Raw genomic sequence first — 22,176 nt, 5'->3', positions numbered from 1 at the left:
TTGTCTCTCCACTTCACCAATCCGCATGCAGGGCACAATAATGGAGGTGGAATCTTCGCGGATGCTAGTGACTAAGTCTCCTTGGGTCCACTCCAGAGACTGTGAGACACCCTATACGTATGTTAATAATACTATGTTGCATATACTGTAAGAGGAGATAAATATAAATAAATATATATCATCATCATCACCATTTATTTATATAGCGCCACTGATTCCGCAGCGCTGTACAGAGAACTCATTCACATCAGTCCCTGCCCAATTGGAGCTTACAGTCTAAATTCCCTAACACACACACACACACACACACACACAGAGACTAGGGTTAATTTTGATACCAGCCAATTAATCTGCTAACCACTTAGCCACCGTGCTGCCCATATATACTGTATACCCATCTATGATAAATATACACATTGATCTCCTTATACAATGTATATAGTCCAGTATTATTACTATGGATGATCCGTATTTATTAATACAGTATTATATACACTGTATGAGGAGTTCAATGTGTATCTATAATATTACATACACTGTAACAATCTATAATATAATTATACTATAGATTGCTATTCTGTATACAGAGATTAATGGGATATTAATTGCATGGATGGGGGGGATGATCCACATCATGGTGCAAGGTTGAGTGGGGAATTACCAGAGGTAGTGCAGGTGAAAAATGAATTACCAGTGAGTGGATAGGAAATTAAATATGGAGTGGAGTGGGTGGGTGAGGGAGGATTGAGATTCAGTCCCACTGTGCAGCACAGCCAGGACTTTGTCACAACGCTGGGAACAGTCCCCTGTTGTGCTGTATGAAGGTGAAGCCGTGCACCATGAACAGTTGTGCTTGGTGCATTACAAGGGGAAGATATGGGGGACTGGAGGCAGATTAATGCTTAAGTGCTAGACACCCCCCCCCCTCTATTTGGATGGACACCTTCTCCACAATCAAGCAGATCTAAGCCCCTCTCTAGAGATTTGGTGTTTCCCTTTGATCAACGCTCCCACACCTCACATGCAGGGGCCGAACAGGCATCATTGGGTCCCAAAGCAAAGTTTGGATAGGAGCAATGGCGCTCTAACCTCCCGGCTGGCTATTCTGATCATGTACAGTCTGTTCTGATCTTTTGAGCAGCTGCACTCTTAAAAGTTTCGCCACTGCTCACATGTCTACATGGGAGACCAGAGGGTTAGGTATCAAACCTTTTAAAAACGTAAAGCGGAGCTTTTGCCCATAGCAACCAATCAGATTCTAGCTATCATTTTGTACAATGTACTAGATAAATGATAACTAGAATCTGATTCGTTCCTATGGACAACAACTCTACTTTCCTTTTTTAGAATGTTTGATCCATTTACCCCCATGTCCGGCCTCCCTCTGCAGCTAGTCCCCTTTAGACCTATGTCCTGTCTCTCAGTTGCTGCCATTCTGTCTAGCGAGCAGCTGTATCCCAGGAGCCCTCTGAGACACACTCAGATCTTGCTGTTCTCTGGCTGCTATAAACATCGTCAGAAACGAGTGTATCTTCATTTGTTCAGATCAGAGGAGGCTTAATATATAATAAGCAGCTAACATAATGATGTTTCTACATTGTGGAGCAAAGTTTACCTGGTAAATTAGAGAAACAGCGTTTTCGGTTGTCATGTATTCATCTTGACTAAGCATATATGCATTTCCATTATAATAAATCTGGCAGAGCATCCAGGTACAGTATATAGAGTTTCCCTTTAAGTAATTGGAAAATCAGAAGGTTTTATCATTACTTACAGTGGAATGAGAAGGTCTTTGTTTGCAAGTGACGATTCTAAAAGTTTCATTATTATTTGGGCAGTGGATATCACTGTTCAATTTAATTAATATTGCACCTAACTCAGTTTTAACACATGCAAATATGATGAGATACTTGTTTCTCTGTGAAGAATGACTTTTATTGCACTGAATATATTAAATATAAATTTTACTTGGAAATAGACCTATTTTGCTTACAATGGCACAAGTCACCTGTGGAGGTGGCCATTTTGAGCGCTCAACCATTATCCTAAAAAACGACTTCCAATTCCCCAGTGACACGACTGAGGTGATTTGTGTTGATGGCTCATGCTTTCCTGCTCTCCCAGAATGTCCGGGAGACTCCCAAATTCCGGGAGATCAGGCAAGTCTCCCGCATTCTGTCTCTGACGGGCCTCAATGATGCAATTAATGGTGAATCGCGTCATCTACCACACCCCTCTTCAGGGATCTCCCGGAGGGAGACAACACAAAGTAGGCAAGTATGAGATAGTTTGTGTTATGATTGTCGTCTTGCTTGTCAACTGAAAACTATTTTGGGCACGAAGTGGCTTCAGGGTTGGGATAACTGTCATTCATGTACCCATGGAGACAGAGGGGGCACTATTTATTAGAGGGAGATGACTGAGAGCCGACATAGCAACCAATGCCATCCACTGCTAAACCTGCTTATAACATTGTGTGTCCAGGGCCGGATTAACCCGAGGTCTAACTGGGCCCAGTTAGAGTGAGACTATGGGGCATATTCAATTGTCCACGGGATTGCCAAAAATCCCGCGGTCCGTGCAGGATTACCATTATTACGGTAATCCTGCGTGGAAAAACCGTTAATACGGTAATTTACTCGCTGGCTTTCAGCTCGCAGCTCCCCGGGAGCTGAAATCCAACGAGAGATTACCGTATTAACGGTATTAGTTTTTCCACGCCGGATCCCGCGGACAATTGAATATGCCCCTATGAGTCATAGTCTAACACTCACGAGATCTCCTCAGTAAGGAGCTTACTGCGCGCCGCTAAAGCACTACAGGGAGTGACGCGACGGAAGAACGCCTGCTACCTGCAGACCGTGGAGAAATTACAGATCAGCAATAGGAGTTGCGCACGGGGGGGGGGGGGGGGGGGGGGTTCACGGCTTATACTATGCTCTATTATACATATAGGGGGGAGGGGGGGCTCACAGTACTCTAAGCCCCCGGGGGCTTTCATTCCCTTAGCCCGGCACTGTGTGTGTCATAAGGTAGGAAGAAACGTTACCCAAAATTCCAAAAGAAACTCCCTCCATAAAAACCATTTTTGCCATCTATCAAGCTGAAGCTGCCGCTCTTGTATAACAACTTTGCCCCAGCTGGCGGCATGTATTCACCTACTCACAATTAGGCCGGTGTCACAATTAGGCTAACTAAGGGCTAGATTTACTAAGCTGCGGGTTTGAAAAAGTGGGGATGTTGCCTATAGCAACCAATCAGATTCTAGCTGTCATTTTGTAGAAGGTACTAAATAAATAAAAGCTAAAATCTGATTGGTTGCTATAGGCAACATCCCCACTTTTTCAAACCCGCAGCTTAGTAAATCTAGCCCTAAGAGTTTCCCAAACCCAGTCTTCACAACCCTAACAGCGCAGGTTTTCCAGGTGACAAGTGAAATAATTAATACAGCTTGTGGATCTGTTACAATGTGTCAGTCAGTAATGAGTACACCTGTGTTCCAGCAAGGAGATATGAAAAACATGCACTGTTGGGGGTACCTGAGGACTGGGTTTGGGAAGCCCTGGGCTCACAGAAGCCAACGTTGCTTCCTGGTTCATACTTGACAACTTTACATCTCCCCCCTCTCCCAGAGGTTAGGTCAAATGGGTAAGGCAATGCCACGATTGGATCATCGTGCCATGGGGGCGGGGCCAAAATGACAATTTCATACTTCCCAATTGTGGGGCTTGACAAAGTGGGTGGGTTTTACAGAAATTTGCCTAGTTGTGGATGAGGTTTGGTTGTAAATGGGGTGGGGCTTATTTTGTCCTGATTACGTGATTCTAAATTTTGGGAGGTGTGCAGTTTTTCCCAAAAAGTTTCGAAGAGGCCACACTCCTGTCCACTTCACAGCGGGTGGATGGCCTGCTCTCCCGGGAGTCCGGGAAAACTACCCGAAATTAGTGAGTAGGTAAGTATGGTTTGTTGCAGTATTTGCTGAAGACCCTCCAATATAACCCGTTCCACCTGGTACAAAATGCTGTGCTTTCCACTTAATTTACTATTGCACTTACCTCTGAATTAATGGAAGAGAATGATGTTGTATTAAGCACCAATTAATTAATTTGCTGTTACAATTAACTGTGCAGATTTAAGTGGAAGGCTGGGAGAAGGGCGTTTTGTACCTGGTGGAAGGGTCATTTGGCCGTGTCTGTCGGTGCAGAATAAGGATTATAGATGCACAAATTATCTTAATTAGAAAGTACAGTGTGCTCTTACTAAAATGGAAATGTACGATGTGTGAAACCACACACTGGTAGTATAAGACAAGTGATTCATAAGAGTCACATTTTGCTTCTACAAAATGCTGCTATTACTCCCTGCAGGTGATTGGCAGAACTTTCCAACTGGTGTCTGTAGAGTTGGATTTATTGCAGTCGGCTGTTAGACAAGCCGGGATTCCATCAGTTTAGATTTTTGTGAACCCACAAGTTTATTTAGGCTTGTTAGGACGTCAGCGCTGAAGAATTTTGTGATATATTTTAGTGCATTCATATATAGGGATATATTTTATTTAATCTGATAATACTTTAGTGAATTCGTTACAAGTATGTTATCAATAATAATATTCAGAATTTGCTATAAACACACTGGTATCTCTGGCAGCAAAGTGTCTTATGTAGGCGTCCCACGGATATGTTTTGCCAAATTTAAGTCCCATTGTATGTTATGTTTGGAAATTTGGAATTGCTTTAAGAAAACTAAGTAATTTGTCAGCTGTTCAACATAGCACCACAATTTTACAGTTTTTTTTTGTATATTATTTATTCCCTTTGACGCTTTTAGTTGGGAGATTCTGTCTGCACTGAAACGATACATAGAAGTGTTTTGCTATTTGAGTAGTTAGATGTTGGGGCAGCACAGTGGCCTAGTGGTTAGCACATCTGCCTCACAGCACTGGGGTCATGAGTTCGATTCCCGACCATGGCCTTATCTGTGTGGAGTTTGTATGTTCTCCCTGTGTTTGCGTGGGTTTCCTCCGGGTGCTCCGGTTTCCTCCCACACTCCAAAAACATACTGGTAGGTTAATTGGCTGCAATCAAAAATTGACCCTAGTCTCTGTCTGTCTCCCTCTCTGTCTGTCTTTGTGTGAGTGTGTGTATATATTAGGGAATTTAGACTGTAAGCTCCAATGGGGCAGGGACTGATGTGAATGAGTTCTCTGTACAGCGCTGCGGAATTAGTGGCGCTATATAAATAAATGATGATGATGATGATGATGATGTTGGTAATTAAATTCCAGTCGGAGGAACATTTTGCCAAATAGATTATTAACAAATTCTTTTTTGCATCGGTTAAATATAACATTGGAATTATTGCTGACTTCCAGAACGGGGTGTCGCAAAATACACATATGTAAATTGTACATGGCATGGACTGAATTAAGAAAAGTCCCAGAGCAATTTTGGGGAAAGGCCATCAAAGCTCAGTCTAGGTTAGTGGTTCGCAAACCTTTGCAGTTCGCGGCATCCTTAATTTTCCATAATTTTTTTGAGGCACCTCTCCAAAATAATTACCGAGCAGTCCCATTTTATAAGTTGTTGGGTCAAGAAAATGTAATAAGTATTTAGGTCAGGACAGAAATACTTATTTAGTTGTATGCAAAAATGATACACATTAATCCAAGGGAAAATAATATTTTTATATATATTTTTTTCAATTATATTTCTGTCAAAGAATAATTTACAGCTAACTCACACTCTATGCCCTCCTTCATCTCCCCACACTCTATGCCCTCCTTCATCTCCACACACTCTGTGCCCCCTTCATCTCCACACACTCTGTGCCCCCTTCATCACCACACACACTGCGCCCTCCTTCATCTCCACACACTGCACCCTCCTTCATTCTCACTCTGCGCCCTCCTTCATCTCCACACACTCTGTGCCCCCTTCATCACCACACTCTGCACCCTCCTTCATCTCCACACACTCTGCACCCTCCTTCATTCTCACTCTGTGCCCCCTTCATCCACACACACTGCGCCCTCCTTCATCCACACACTCTGCGCCCCCTCTGCATCTCCACACACTCTGCGCCCCCTCTGCATCTCCACACACTCTGCGCCCCCTCTGCATCTCCACACACTCTGCGCCCCCTCTGCGTCTCCACACACTCTGCGCCCCCTCTGCATCTGCGCCCCCTCTGCATCTCCACACACTCTGCGCCCCCTCTGCATCCCGGGGGCCAGGAAGAGGAAAAAACCCAAATAAAGCATGAGGGGAATAAGAAATAAGGCATGAGGGTATATTTACTAAACCTTCTAAAAAGTCAGAGCTCATTCCTATGAGCTTTTCATCTGGTTCTCATGCATTTTTGACACTGGAAAAATGCCGATAGCTATGGCACAATCCCCATGTATTCATATTATTGTTTCATTACCATTCAGTCAACTAAATGGTAACCAGATTAACACATAAAACACATTCAGAAAAATTCCAACTGCTTTTTAGATGAGATTATTATCCTTTCCTGGTGAAAACTCATGGGGGGGGGGGGGGGAAATGGGAGCATCAATGAGATATGACATAAGGTGGTGATAGTGAGGATTATGTTTCTTCATCGCACATACTTGTCCTTTTCCTAATGAAGAACTTCAGTCTGTCAAGGCAGTTTGTCTCTTGGCATTTTACACAGGAGCGGGAAATATATTGGCAACATTTTCAGGAACTTGTCAGACCGAAAGTATTAGATTATTTTTTTTCTCTATGCATCCCAGTATTCCTTTCTGAAAGGACCCTCCTGAGGGGGAGAATGTAGCGGTGTAAATCATCAAGCTAAAGAAACAGTCCCATGAAAAATCGAGTTTTTCTTTATTTTTACTTAACATAAATCACTGTGGGAGGTTATAAGGAGAATGTTATAATTTACAATTTTTTACTTTTCATTAATGATGGGGTCTGGCCCAGGGGCCAATTGTCCTCCTGCCTCTCTTGCCTGCAAGCCGATGCCAACCAGAGATGGGAATCTATCCCAATGTTTGAAATGTTCTAAAAACCTCCTATTGTATTTAATCGGAAGTCCTTTATGCAGTCTTGGCTGTCCACAGCATTGCAGAATAAATTGGAGATATCCAAATAATATCAGAACCTTTTTCTTTTCTTTTTTTTTTTTTTTTTTCTAAAATGTTTTTAACTATAGCAAATACACAAGGATCAGACACACATGCACAATAGACAACAAAGTACAGTTAACTACTGGAATGAAAAATATTAAATGCAAGTTGTATTCAAATATACAGCAGTGTAAGACGTCTATTTGTGTAACAAGCCACCTATTTTTTATTTTTTTTTAATTTATTTTCTTTTTAAAAAACATTGTTTATCTTATTGAATAGAAAAGACATAGGTGTAGATTCACTAAACTGTGGGTTTGAAAAAGTGGAGATGTTGCCTATACGCAACCAATCCGATTCTAGCTATCATTTATTTAGTGTACTCTACAAAATGACAGCTAGAATCTGATTGGTTGCTATAGGCAACAGCTCCACTTTTTCAAACCCACAGTTTAGTAAATCTAGCCCATAGTATTATGATGTCTAAGTACGTGATAAGCTAGAGTTCACTAGAACACGGTATAGACAAAAGCCGTGGACTATAATGAGAACAAGGAGAGATAAAAATCATTACATTAACTAAATCTACAGTAACAAACAAATAGTGGAGTTGAAATGGTCTCAGCCAGGCACATAGAGGACAGTGATCAGTCCATGGAAGTGGAATGTAGTGTCTGAGAGGTGTAAGGTCGTAAGGATATTTGGTTTCATTTCTGTCCCCTCCACCCCAAAACAACAGATTGTAACATAGAAGGGACTAAAAGATAATGGGGGGCTGATTCGCTAGATGTTGAAGTGAATACTAGATGGTGTGTTGGAAACTCCTTTGAAAGGCTTGTGTGGTTGTCGGTGTCTGAATAAATTGGAGGTGTTGCCATTGGCAACCAATCAGCTTCTAGCTATCATTTCTTTAGTACATTCTAGAAGCTGATAGCTAGATTCTAAATGGTTGTTATGGTGGGAATTACAAGGGTTTTAACCAGCACTTCCGCTCATCCTTTAAGAAGGTTTAATAAATCTACCCCATGTGTCCTAAATTTCCAATTGGGAATACTGGCAGGGAAGGTATGATAAAGCATCTCTCAGAAATAGAAATACACTCATTTTGTAGAGAAAAACAAGCCCTATATCTTAAATAAAAATATGTAATTGTTCAGTTTAATGTCCTTTACACCTGGAGTGAAGAGGTACTGTAGAACACATACTTCCCAACTGTCCTGATTTTGGTGGGACATCCAGATTCGCGGCTGGCAAAAGGGGTGGAGTTTAACCAAAAGTGGGTGGAGTTTTACCTAATTTTGGATGCAGTTTCTTCAGAAAAGGTGCAGGGACTTATTTTTGTCCCAATTTTGTGATTCTAAATGTTGGAAGGTATATAAAAATATATGGGGATGTTCTAATAAAATAACAAAAACTGGGACTGTTGCAGTACACACTCCATCTTCTACTTAAAATATGCAGCCTATCAACTCTGTAGAAACTAGTGATCTCACTGAGACACCAACTTCCTCATGCCTCAGTGATGTCACTGCATCCGAGTGTACCGATTGGCTGAATTCTCATGATCATTGTTATTTACCACAAAATGGCTGCCTTCACTGTGTGCAATACACAAGTATACTTTTAAGCATCAGATTGTACAACATAATTTATTTTTTTCCAGCTAGACAAGAGGATATTGTGAAAATACATTACAAAACTCTTATTTAGAAACTTACACACGCTTCTTATTTCTCAAGTCACCCATCACAAGGTCTGTGGGAATTATAGGGATTTTAACTTCTGCTTCATTAGGCTCCTAATTCTCAGGGGTCCTGGCTGTAAACTTAGTGTGATATACAGCAGTGAGGATAGCACTATCGTTGTTATGCGAACTACAGGTTCGGATGTGTCTGTTACCAACATCAGCAGCACCAGCGTGCATCATTGGCATGACAACCCGTACAGATGGACTAAGTCTCTTTTAGATGCGTGACCTTTAAACAGTGGTTGAGGAAAAGTGAAAACACAAAAATAGATGCGCAGCATTCATATGCAGCTTAAATATTCATTTGCAAACAACGTCACTTAAAAAAAAATTGTTATGTGGGAAGTTAAAAGCAGGATGTGCTTTGAACCTTGTTCCACGCACTTAATTATGCAAAGCTTAAAATCTTAAAATTAATGATGGATCGGAAGTTTAGAGCATTGTTTTAGCATTCTGTCTTTTTTTTTATAACTCGCAAATGAATTTAAATCCACATGGGGTGACAGTAATCTTGTAGAAGATAACAGGGGAGGAAAAATCAAACACTGTCACAATACATGTTAAGAATTGCTTAACCTCCATAATTGCCTCCATAGTGACTAAATGAGAAGTTCTACTGGCTCAAGCGATATCCAGATTATTAGAAGAGTAATGGGTGGGGTGGGAGGTCGTCGGCCGTAGTGAACCAAGAAGAGGAGGTACCTCAGAGAGCAAGGGAAATACCTCCACGTGCAAGAATGTTATGAGCAGGAGTGTCAGGTATGGAAGAGGCAAAAGCCATAAAGGGGGGGGGGGGGGGGGTCGTGCTGGGGGCATTACTGATATAGCCAGGGAGCCCAGATTTGGTGAAACTTATCTTCTTTATCTCGTAGGTGGAAGGTAATTTTCTCCATGTTAACAATGAACCAGACATAGGTTTTTAGAGAAGAGACACAGGAATCTGCTGTGCTTTTCCACAATTTGGCTATCATCATCATTTATTTATATAGCGCCACTAATTCCGCAGGGCTGTACAGAGAACTAACTCGCATCAGTCCCTGCCCCATTGGGGCTTACTGTCTAAATTCCCTAACACACACACAGACTGAGACAGACACACATACTAGGGTCAATTTGTTAGCAGCCAATTAACCTACTAGTATGTTTTTGGAGTATGGGAGGAAACCGGAGCACCCGGAGGAAACCCACGCAAACACGGGGAGAACATACAAACTCCACACAGATAAGGCCATGGTCGGGAATTGAACTCATGACCCCAGTGCTGTGAGGCAGAAGTGCAAACCACTGAGCCACCGTGCTGCCCACGTCTATCGGGCACTTAGTGGCCGCCAGGACATGCAAGGGCACTTTCGCAGAGTGGACCTCAGCATCTTGTATAGGATAGCAGAGTATGAAGGACCAAGGGTCCTTCTGAAAAGAGCATTGGAGAAGGCAGGACAGGAGGCTAGCTACTTCCTCCCAGAAGGAGGAGATGACAAGGAACGACCACCAGATATGTAAGAGGATACAGCTATGACCGCATTCACGCCAACGGGCAGGGGAGGCTGTTGGATGCATTTTAGCGAGTCTATCAGGCATAAGATACCATCTGTAATAGATCTTGTACGCATTCTCCTTAATGTGGATATGGAACTGGAGGCCACGCTCAATCTGATGGTCTCCCAGCAGTCCTCCTGGGAGGAGGAACCTAAGTCCATCTCCCACTTAGTTGTTTACCACCTCCGGACTCTCCTGGGGGGACAAATATCAAAAAACAAGTATGATTAATATGGAACGTCGAAGTCAAAAACAAATCCTTTAATGAACCGGACAAAATTATTGGCGCCTTTTTTTCTTTTGTAGAAGCTGTTAAAATAATTAGATTTCAAGAAGGCGATTCTACTTCACTCTGGAACAGAACTCACTTGTGGTAGTAACAGGTGCCTGCAATATAAAAAACATTTTGTTTTGAGTCGCTGCGATTACTGCATTGAGCATGGAAGAAAGAAAACCAGAAATTTGTCTGAAGAGATCTGACAGAACATTGTAGCCAAGCGTGGACAACCTCAAGTCAATCTCCAGAGACCTTTTGATGTATACATGTCCACTGTATGTTATGTTATCAGGATTAAGGACCATGGCACTGTAGCTAACCTCCCCGTATGTGGTTGCAAGAGAACTTAATTGAAGAGTGCAGTGCAGGATTGTTCGAAGGGTGGAAAAAGGACTGCGTGCAACCGGCAAAGTCGGCATTGGCAAACCAAAGCTGGCGGTCAGACACAAGGCGCGACAGTTTCAACTCGCAACATCTGTCGCCAACTCTGTGGAATGGGTTTATATGGTTGGAGGCTCAGGATGGCTCCATTGAGAGAGTCAAATAAGAGAGCCTGATTGCAGTTTGCCAAGTGCACCTGAACAAGCCAAATTTCTTCTGGGAGAATATCCTGTGTACAGAAGATGCCAAATGAAAGTTTTATGGAAAAGCCCATCATTCCTATTTGTACAGAAAGCAAAATGAAAAGCTTTCAAGCAAAAGAACGCCTCTTCTACAGTCAAACATGGAGGAGGTCCATTGACGTTTTGTCGCTGTATCTAGTATGGGAGCTTGGCACCTGTGTATGGATATTACCACCCCATTCTGGAGTGCAATATTGAACCTGGTGTCAGAAAGTTGGGTCTTCCAGCAAGACAATATAAAATACTTTTACTAACCTGCAAGGCCATCAACAAAGCTGCACCAACATACATCTCCTCTCTTGTCTCAATATATCTCCCAACTCGGCAACTCCATTCTGCACAAGATCTGCGTCCCTCATCCACCCTCATCACATCCTCTCATTCCCGGTTACAGGACTTTTTACGGGCTGCACCCACTTAATGGAATTCTCTCCCTCGCACAGTAAGACTCTCCCCTGGTCTACAAACTTTCAAGCGTTCTCTGAAATCCCACCTCTTCAGACAAGCTTATAATATTCCTCAACCACCCTCTTAACCTCAATAGAATACCCTATTACCACCCGTTACACAATTTCACACAAGACAACTACCCCCTGACCAACATTGTTGTGTGACAGGATCATTTAGCTTACGAATCAATTTTACCTTTGCAGTCTGGCTGGACCGAAATGCAAAATGTAGACTTAACCTCATGTATCAAACTCCCATTATCCCATAGATTGTAAGCATGCCAGCAGGGCCTTCTCACCTCTTTGTCTGTTTTACCCAGTTTGTTTATTAGTTTACTATGTTTGTCCTCAATTGTAAAGCGCTATGGAATATATTGGCGCTATATAAATAAATGATGATGACATTGACCTCAATCACACTTCAAAAAGCACCAGGAATGGTTCAAGACAAGATGCTGAACTGTTGTAAATTGGCCATCAATGAGTAAATCCCATAGACACCCGTGGGAGAGATCTAAAAACAGCAGCTGGGAGAAGGAACCTTTAAAATCTAGTAGAACTGGAGCAGTTTGTACAAGAAGAGTGGACCACACTGTCGGTAGAGACGCAGGAAGCTCATCCATGGCTATAGGAAGCCGCTGACTGCGGTTATTTGGACCAAAAGTTGTGCCACCAAATATTATGTCTCTCAATAATTTTGTCAATGCCATTTCTTTTCATTTTCAGATTTAAAAGGACATACAGTATTAAACTCAGAATAAGAAAAAACAAAGGGTCTGCGATATTAACAGAGAAATAAATGTGGAGACTAAATACTGCTCTTAATTTCACTTTCAATTTAGTGGAAATTCCGAGTTATTTGAAAAAGTGAAAAGGTGCCGATATATTTGGCCACGACTTCCTACTGCGCGCTGAAGGAGTTAAGTGAGGTCTTCATCAACTCGACATGTTGATTAGGGCAGGAATCTCCGCAGAGCTCATGAATATCCTTGGATGGATAATCATGAACTTGAGAAGCTCATTAATGGAGCTGCTGTTTTTATTAAATGGCAGCAGAATTGCCACTTTGCCCCTGAGTATATTACATTAACCCTTTCATGGCCGGTTCTACCGTTAGATGCAACTCCCCAAAGCCTACATGACGTGTGTATGACAAAGGGTTAATCACAACAGTCACCTTATATCATATACTATTTATGCCAGGGGGCTTATGACCGTTCTATTGAAAGCACATTTCGTTTTATACAAAAATATATATTCTCCACTACACCCTAGATGCTTTTACCTTTTTAATAATTGTTCTTCATTTTTTTTATTTAATCAACTCATGATTAGGCCCTAACATTGCCTAAAGATATGAGTTTTCATGGCCCGCTTGGAGGCAAGGGGAAAGTCTAGTTGTGCAAAAGGATTAGTGTGTGGGTGCAGCCCAAAAACAAAGTCCTGTATTGGGGAATGGGAGCAGATAATGAGTGTGGATGAGAGGCAGAGTCAGGTGGGTCGAGCTGGGAGATATTTTGTGACAAGGGTTGAGATGCACGTTGGGGCAGTTTTGCTAATGTTATTAGAAGTATTTTATATTTGATTCGGTAAAGAGCAGAAAACCAATGTAGGGACTGACTGAATGTGAAGCAATCATAGAAGAATATCCTATCTGAATCCTAGATAATAAATATTTATTTATATAATTGCCATTAAATGTATATACATAATCATTGTGTTTGGTGTCTGATCTACAACAAGTTTCTTAAGGTCCATGGCCATACCTCACAATTGTTCCCCTTTTTGTCCCAATGACACTTTGCCTATTCCCTACAGTAAGCTCTAAGTGGCCATTGAGGTGTTTAATGTAGTTATATGAGCAATGACTTGTTAATAATTTTACTCTTTGTATTTATTTCTGGAACAGATAGGACACATGTGGTCTACTGGAATAACTGTTTTAAGTGTAATTGTATCTGTATAATTTCCCCCATAGTAACTTTTAATGCAATTAGTGGCTTCCCAACAATTTACCACAAAATTTAGTTATCAAATCTTCCAAGTCTAGTGATACAGAATGTGCACATACAAAGTAATTGTGGGCATATACAGTTTATATTTCAAGTATTTGTTTTGCATTAAACAATTGTAGATTTTTAAACATACCTCCCAACGTTTGGGTAAGCAGCATCACGGGGAATGGGGGGGTTGGTGGGGGAGGTGACGGGAGTGACTGCCCCATTCTCTCGTTCCCTCCAAACTACTTCATTGTTGTGCGCACAGCACCCATTCAGGGCAGCAGTGAACAGAATACCTGTTGGAAGTACTGAAATCGGAACAGGGTATATTTACTAAACTGCAATTTAAAAGTAGAGATGTTGCCTATAGCAACCAATCAGATTCTAGCTGCCATTTTGTAGAATGTACAAAATAAATGATAACTAGAATCTGATTGGTTACCACAGGCAACATCTCCACCCCATAATGTTTATCAACAGCACCAATAAAGTTAACATAACCCAAATATAGTAATTGCAGATTAGATTAGTTTACACAGTAGGGAACTTGGCCTGATGGGACCCCCTCAGCTTCCAGGCCCTCTAGCAGTTCTTACACCCACCTGACAGAACCTTATAAAGTGTTAGAACACAGAAGACTTTAGCACTGTTTGGTTGTCATAGTTACAGTAGCACATGGTTCCGAGTTCCCAAATACAGATTGGCCCCATTGTGTTTACATCACCTGCAGCTATAGTAGCGTAGCCTCTGCCTCCAAATCACACTCTGTTTTGAGGTATGAAGAGCTCTGCAACATTATTTATAATAGTAATATTTTAAGTATGACAAAAGCCATATTTCTTGCACGTTTAGAGATTAATATGCACTTTTTCACAGACCATAGCACCTAGATGGTAATAATCATATACAATGTCGCCTATCTTCCTAAAGTCAGTTTTTGCTCAACAAATATATTGTAGGGCCTCCCCTCAATAAAAGTGATAAATATAAGTATATTTATATTAGAATGAGAGATGTCAGTAATGCTCCACTTTATGTATCCTGATAGATTTATAGCAATTATATATTAATATCCAGCAATTGGGGAAGTGCGTCTCTGTATACTTATCTCACACATTCCTGTCACTCATGTGTAGAGACTGCACCCGTCCTGTGGAATGTTCAGCCATGCACCAGTAACTGTCTAAAACCCTCCTTTTAAAGCCCAGCTCCTCTCCTCAGAACTTAACTGTTAAGTCCTCATCTCTTGCACCCTATTTGGAACATCTGACTCTCACTAACTCTTCTGTCCTCCTTCATGTCTATCAGATGGCCTCTGCCACAGATGCAAGATATGGACACAGAGATGTTTCCGACCAAAATTTTGACTACATGTTCAAATTGCTGATTATTGGGAACAGCAGCGTGGGGAAGACCTCCTTCCTCTTCCGATACGCAGACGATACTTTCACCTCTGCCTTTGTCAGCACGGTGGGAATAGATTTCAAGGTGAAGACTGTTTATCGAAATGACAAGAGGGTGAAGCTGCAGATCTGGGTAAGTGATCGTTTCATCACCATAGAGAAATAAACTGAGGGCATGAGACATATCTGCTACTAATTAAAGGGACTCTTAACTTTTTTCCCCCCTCTTTTGTATTTATATAATGTAATGACTGTATAACAATATTCTTGTTTTACAGGTATACCTAGTTTTTATGATGGCGCTAATAAGACTGCAGAGCTCAGATTTCAGTAGAGATACTACTGTTTGTCTTCTCTTTCTTACAATCCCTATATCTCCTCTGAGAATCTTGCTATCAATCTATAGGAGTTGTGCTAGTGATCTCATAATGCAATTGCTTGAGGGAAGGGCTTAAGGCAATACGTATAACCTCATTGGGAGAGCAGTCAAAGAGGTGACAACCCAAGTTCCCCTAGTTTGCTGAGTGCCTACAAAATTGGAATGCATGTACATCCCCTTGTCCTAGGCACAAATAAGCACAAAATAATTTGTGGTGGTGTTGAGGTTAGTGTACCTCTACTCTCGTGTCTGCACCTTCTCCATCAACCTCATATTTCATTGTTGTGCTTCTATGTTTGTTAAACCGGATGTCATAGATGACACTGTACTTGGACACAGAACTTTTTTTGTGCCTTTTCTTCTTGATCTGCGTATCCCATTTTCTAGGAGCTCCTGCGGAATACCAGTGGCATGCTATGCAAATAAAATAGTGGTGATGGATTCAGAGAGTATTTTAATAGTTTATGCCGTTCAACTGTGGCTGTAAAGCTGGGTACACACTACCGAAAATTTATCCCGATGCAATATCTTTATTGATTTTTACCAACGACTAGAAGTCCCGATCAGCTGCCGTTTCATGTGTACACACTATACACGTTTGACAAGATTTACCTTCAGATCTGTGCTCTTAATCTGTCATAACCATCAGCTGAAAAGATGGTGATTCTGTAAACTCTATGGAGATCTGCCTGCACTGCTGGTTGTGAGTGCGTACACACTGCAGAATTGGAACAACATTGTTCCATCATTTTTAGTCAGTATATAAAATCAAATAATACGATGTGCTTTGGTATGGTCAAAAATGATTGTGGGAGTGCACACACTAATGCGATATCAGACCTAACAGTTCTTTACCCATACTTGCCTACTTTTTAAATCTGTACTCCGGAACATCGAGTACAGGTCATGTGACAGAGGGTAGGAGGGGGCTTGACGACGTTGAGTCACTATAGCCCCGCCTCCACTAAAATTACAGCAGTTCAAGGTATTGAATAGCAGGGACAGGGGCTTAATGATGAGATTAAGCCCCACCCCTGCTATTCAACGCAGTGAATTTAAGGCATTTTTTAGGATTCGGGAGGTTTGTGCACTTTTCTGGGAGTAAGGGAGGACTCCCTGAAATTTGGGAGCCTCCCGGAAATTCCGGGAGAGTAGGCAAGTATGCGTTTACTGTGTGATTAACATGATAATCGGGTGAAAAACCTGTAATGTGTACCTAGCTTAAGGCTGGGAATGAAAAAGTGACAATAAAATTCACATTGACTAACTGTAAACTTTAACATTTTATATGTGCAAATAACCTTCTTCTGACTGTATGTAAAGGGTGTCTCTATACTCATGTTGTTTTTGTAAATTTGCCTTACCCCGTAGTGCTAAGCTTTTACACATATTTCAGGTGTAACTGCTGCCTTTATTTGAAAGGGATTATCCTGGTAACCAGGGGAAACAGTCCACACTAAACAGATCAGCAGTGGGTGTGCTAGCCTTCATCTCTGTCACAGTGCTGGAACTTACACTAGCTGTGGAACCGTCAGGCAGCAGGACAACTGTGATGATGAGTGTCTCCATGTCTGCACTTTACAGAACACTCGGGTATATTTACTAAACTGCGGGTTTGAAAAAGTGTAGATGTTGCCTATAGCAACTAATCAGATTCTAGCTGTCATTTTGTAGAATGTACTAAGTAAATGATAGCTAGAATCTGATTGGTTGCTATAGGCAACATCTCCACTTTTTCAAACCCGCAGTTTAGCAAATATACCTCTCAGCCTTTTATAAGTCTATAAAATTGTGGCAGTACGATATAACAGAAACACTGCTCATACATAAGAGGAAACAATGAACGTGGAAATTGGAACTTAACATTTGGGCCAGTTGAGATACTAGTCTAGACCAGCACTGTTTATGCAGCATCCGATTGCTTCATAGTAGTTTTTATTTGTTAATATTCTATTTTTTTGTGTTGGTTGCCACATATACAATGTTTGTTAACTTTTGCCGAAACCTTGTATCCTTAGGGCAGTATGAACACTAAATACTGCAATTTGATGACGTATATAAAATAAATAAATATATATATATATATATATATATATATATATATATTTAATTTGTATAGCGTTGGCATACACCACAGCAATTGGGTAATGAAAGACTATGTATTATTCGAAAGACCGAGGCAAGAGTGCCCAGCTCACAAGCTTACTATATATAACTATTCAGGGACATTATATATTGAGCTGGATGCGGGAAGGATGTTATAAAACCAGTAGACTAACGTTGAATAACAGTGCTTATCTGCAACAAATGCTGTATTATATTAAAAATATTAATGTGTTTTTTTGCAGCCAATATTGTTTAGTTTTGGGACACAGCACCTATTTTATTCATATATATTTTTTTATTTTTAATGGAATGTATATATAAACGTTCCTCAGTAAGGTCCTTGAACACTTTGTATGGAAGTAGAATTTGATAGAAAGTGTGTGTGTGTGTGTGTGTGTGTGTGTGTGTCTACATTTGGCTCAATGTCCTGATGCATCTGTTTTATTTCTGCCCATGACATGTTTTGTTTGAAGAGCCCTGCAGTGTGGCTAAATACCATATATAGACTATTAACCTGTGCTTGAATTTAATGACTTAACTAAAACAGCAACAATTGGAAGAAATAGGACAGCGGCTCCCAAACTTAATTACTTCAACATCTTGCAACTTGTCCTAACTTCCTTGAAACATTGGGGTGGTTTGCAGTATGGTTCAGCCTATACTGGGGTACCTAGGTCTATATTAAGTGTACATACTAGTTTATTGTGTTCTTAAATTTTTGGGAAACAATATTTGGTTGTATAAAATTCCAAAACAGTTTTTTTTTTTCTTTTTCTTTTTTCTTTGTCTCCTGTTTTTCCCCTCTTTATGCTGTAGAAAATAAAGTATGAAATGGCAAATATTACATGTAGTGCGTGTAAAAGTGTTTAACGGATATGGATAACAATTAAAAACATTCTATTATGTTAGGGTCTATGATGATTTTGTCACAGTAGCACCTGGTTTGGTTGTCAATACCAGCACAACAAATTCCACTTCTATAAAAACCTACATTATGTTTTCAATAGTAATAATTGTATAGTCTTGTACTTTATTTTAACAAGTTGGATGTGTGAAGTTTGTTTCTTATAGAGGTGCAGTTTTAGTCATACCTACAACACTGACATCCACATCATCAGCTATAGCGCCACTAATTCTGCATCGCTGTACAGGGAACTCACATCAGTCCCTGCCCCATTGGATCTTCGTCTATATTCCCGAACACACACACACACACACACACACACACACACTAAGGTCAGTTTAATAGCAACCAATTAACCTCATACTTGCCAACTCTCCTGCATTTCGCATGAGTCTTGTGGACTCCCGGGAGACTGTGGCAATCTCCCGGATCTGCCCACTTCACTGCCCACTTGGTCCAAAACGCGATTCACCAGGCATTGCGGTGTTTGGCCCCGCCCCCGCTGTAAAATGAAGCGTTTTGCGTCATTACATCACGGGGCCGGGGCCAAAATGACACGATTTTCGGAGCCTTGTCCCCTGCATGCCGACCTTCCCCGGCAGGCTCCCGGATCATACTTGCCATAAGTTGGCAAGTATGATTAACCTACTAGTATGTTTTTGGATTGTGGGAGGAAACCAGAGCACCTGGAGGAAACCAAGCAATCACTGTGAGAACATACAAACTCCACACAGATAAGCCCATTGAACTCATGATCCCAGGGCTGCGAGGCAGAAGTGGGACTAAACCACTGCCCGATCTAAATTGTATACTGGTCACTGCTAAAAATGACTGTGTAACGAGCAATAGAAGCCCACTGTGGAAATTCTCAACAATGGATCTGGCGATCCTCTTTTTTGGGGTGTCACCTTCCATAAGTACACCCTTGGCTGTTAGGGGGAACCTAGTTGTTATTATTATTATTATTATTATCATCATCATAGATTTGTAAGGCACCACAGTCCTCCGGACACCCTACGTTTTCCCTTTTGTGAGGCTGTATGCTTTGCGGTAATTTGTAAATTGTTGACTCTCAGTTTATTGGTTGCAGTGATTAGGAAACTAACCCTGTGATACAGATCTGCAAATGAGGTCTGACCCTGAAGGGTTAATGAGAATACCCAGTTCAACAAGTCTTTGTCCTAAAAGAGAGATAATAATATTTGATTCCGTCCTTTTTCGTACCTTAATGAGAATATCTGAATTCATGCATATAACGAGCAGCTGGAGTAAGCCGGGGACCACGCTCACCTCTGCCCTCCAGTCAGGGGGTGTTTCTCTGCCCTTTCAGTTTCACATTCACAATCATCATTTTCTGGATTTGATTAGCTGCTGCTTTTGAAGCTCCTCAGGGACGATATGGACACAGTTGGGGGTGTGGGGTTGAGAGGTTATTTGCAACAATCACGGGAGCAAAATCAGAGATTTACCATTTTATTTAAAAATTGTTTCATGGACTATTTTTATTAAAGGCATCAAAAGCCGGTTTACAGGAGAACGTCGGGCAAAATACATATCCATATCATTATTGTGCTTTGAGAATATTACACGTTGCATTGGCATAAATGAAGGTGACCTATAACTATAGACCCTGGAGCAAGCAATTTGACGTCTGAGGTTATAGTATGTAAGAGAGTAAAGTAGAATTAGTGATGGAAAAGAACTGAGAGAGGAGCGAGGTTGAAGATGGAAAGCGGGAGAAGAGGAGTGGGTGATGGTGGGCCTGGAGGAGAATGGGAGTACAAGATGCCACTCCGATAGGTCCACAACAAACGCCAATCAAGAAAGATAGCACAACAGTACGCTCCACAATCTAAAAGGTTACGGCTGGTTATGGAACAGCTCCCAAGACACCTAGATCTTAGAATCTCCTTCTCTGTCTTTTAGAACATTTCATAATTGTACTTGCTGGATCCTGAGGTGTATTAAGCTGAATTTCAATGTGAAGGTGTTTATTTTGGTGTCCACAATTGCAGGTGGATTCCGATGTGTACTCAAACATTTAAGAAGCACCTGTCAGTAACTAACATGCTTTTTTTTTTTTTAATCACATTTGAAACATACAGGCGGTGGGGCAGCCATTTTGTGGGCGGAGCCAGTATTCACGAGGATGCATTCTACCAACTAAATAGGAACCAGTGCCCCATCAATGCTGCTTATGTGATGTGAATGATACGTTTCCGTATAGTGTGGTGTAATATTTTGGCACTATATAAATCATACGTGTCTACTCTCCCAGAATGTCAATCGAGATGCTATGCCCCCTGCACTTGTACCAACCCTTCTGGGAACTCCTGAAGGGGAGATCCCAACATTAGGCAACTAGGATCTAAATAAATGATTTTAAATACTTCTGTGATGTCCCAGGTTTCTAGGGAATCGATAGGCTGCATTGTTATGGATATTAGATCTGCTAAGAAAATGGCAGGTCATAGGTCGTAGGTGCGCCACTGAAAATTGACTTTCTCCTCTAGGCTTGCCTCCGTCTAGCCCTTTCCTTTATCGTACAAACTCCTATTCAGTCTTACTAGGGTCATCTCTCAGCTTCTGCGGTACTCCTGCTTCTGTTCATGTAGGAATATAAGGGAACAGGTCCTCTCCTAAGGAAGGACCTCACCGCACTTCTCTGGAGGAGGCTAGCTTAGAGCAGTAATTCTCCTATGCATGCAGATCCTGTAAATCTAGTTACATATTGATTGTATAATACATACTTACTGTACCTTACACTTCAACATTTGCAGGGGAAAAATCGTCGACAAAATAAATCCTGCCTCTTATTTGCCCAAGCAATGTCCATGAATCTGCTAATCCACCAATTTTGATCCCATTTAACCCAATATGCACCCACAACCTCAAAGGATGGAAATTTCATGGCTGTCCCTTAAAAACCGTATTATTGGGAGGTATGTTTGTGTCATCATCATTTATTTATATAGCGCCACTAATTCCGCAGCGCTGTACAGAGAACTCCCTAACATCAGTCCCTGCCCCATTGGGGGCTACAGTTTAAATTCTCTAACACACACACACACACACACACACACACACACACACACACACACACACACACACGTCAATTTGTTAGTAGCCAATTAACCTACCAGTATGTCTTTGAAGTGTGGGAGGAAACCAGAGCATCTGGAGGAAACCCACACAAACACGGGGAGAACATACAAACTCCACACAGATAAGGCCGTGATCAGGAATTGAACTCATGACCCCAGTGCTGTAAGGCAGAAGTGCTAACCACTTAGCCACCGTGTTTTTACGTGGTTTGAGGGCCAAACAGACAATAAAAGCTCTATACCAATGTGTGGCAGAGTGGACATTTGCACGTGAGGAAGGGGTTAAAGCCTCATGAAGTCTGAAGGCTCCACCTCTTTATCTCATAACTGGGCGGGTTTATGTCATTCATAATGTATGATGGCAGAGTCTGAATTGGTCTACTAGGCTTAAAGCTTTTCTGTGTTGAAGATCTGCATGACCTCTGCCGGGCTGTCAAATACTTACCTCACATGACAACAGGAGTCTAGATATCTGCTTGAAATGTTCTGTTCCTCATTGTTTTGCACCTGTTCCTACATGATTCCTGCTCCTCTTTCAATAACGCTCATATG

The 22,176-nt window shown here is 41.4% G+C and overlaps 1 protein-coding gene across 2 annotated transcripts in view; it reads left to right on the top strand.

Moving 5' to 3' along the window:
- Positions 1-22,176, top strand: part of RAB3B (RAB3B, member RAS oncogene family) — a 72,420-nt gene that overhangs the window by 1,542 nt on the left and 48,702 nt on the right. The window contains exons 1-2 of one of the 2 annotated variants that reach the window (XM_075182084.1): positions 3,851-3,952; positions 15,037-15,264. In XM_075182084.1, coding sequence (XP_075038185.1) covers positions 15,037-15,264 — 228 coding nt within the window. In that variant the 5' untranslated portion in view covers positions 3,851-3,952. Of the gene's footprint in view, positions 1-3,850; positions 3,953-15,036; positions 15,265-22,176 lie in introns of those variants that run through there. The other variant, XM_075182082.1, reaches the window with a different exon arrangement.

This window comes from Mixophyes fleayi, chromosome 8 (assembly GCF_038048845.1).
Source record: "Mixophyes fleayi isolate aMixFle1 chromosome 8, aMixFle1.hap1, whole genome shotgun sequence".
NCBI classification, from domain to species: domain Eukaryota; kingdom Metazoa; phylum Chordata; class Amphibia; order Anura; family Limnodynastidae; genus Mixophyes; species Mixophyes fleayi.
The sequence above is the reverse complement of the archived record's forward strand: the minus strand, read 5'-3'. Positions and strand labels throughout refer to the sequence as shown.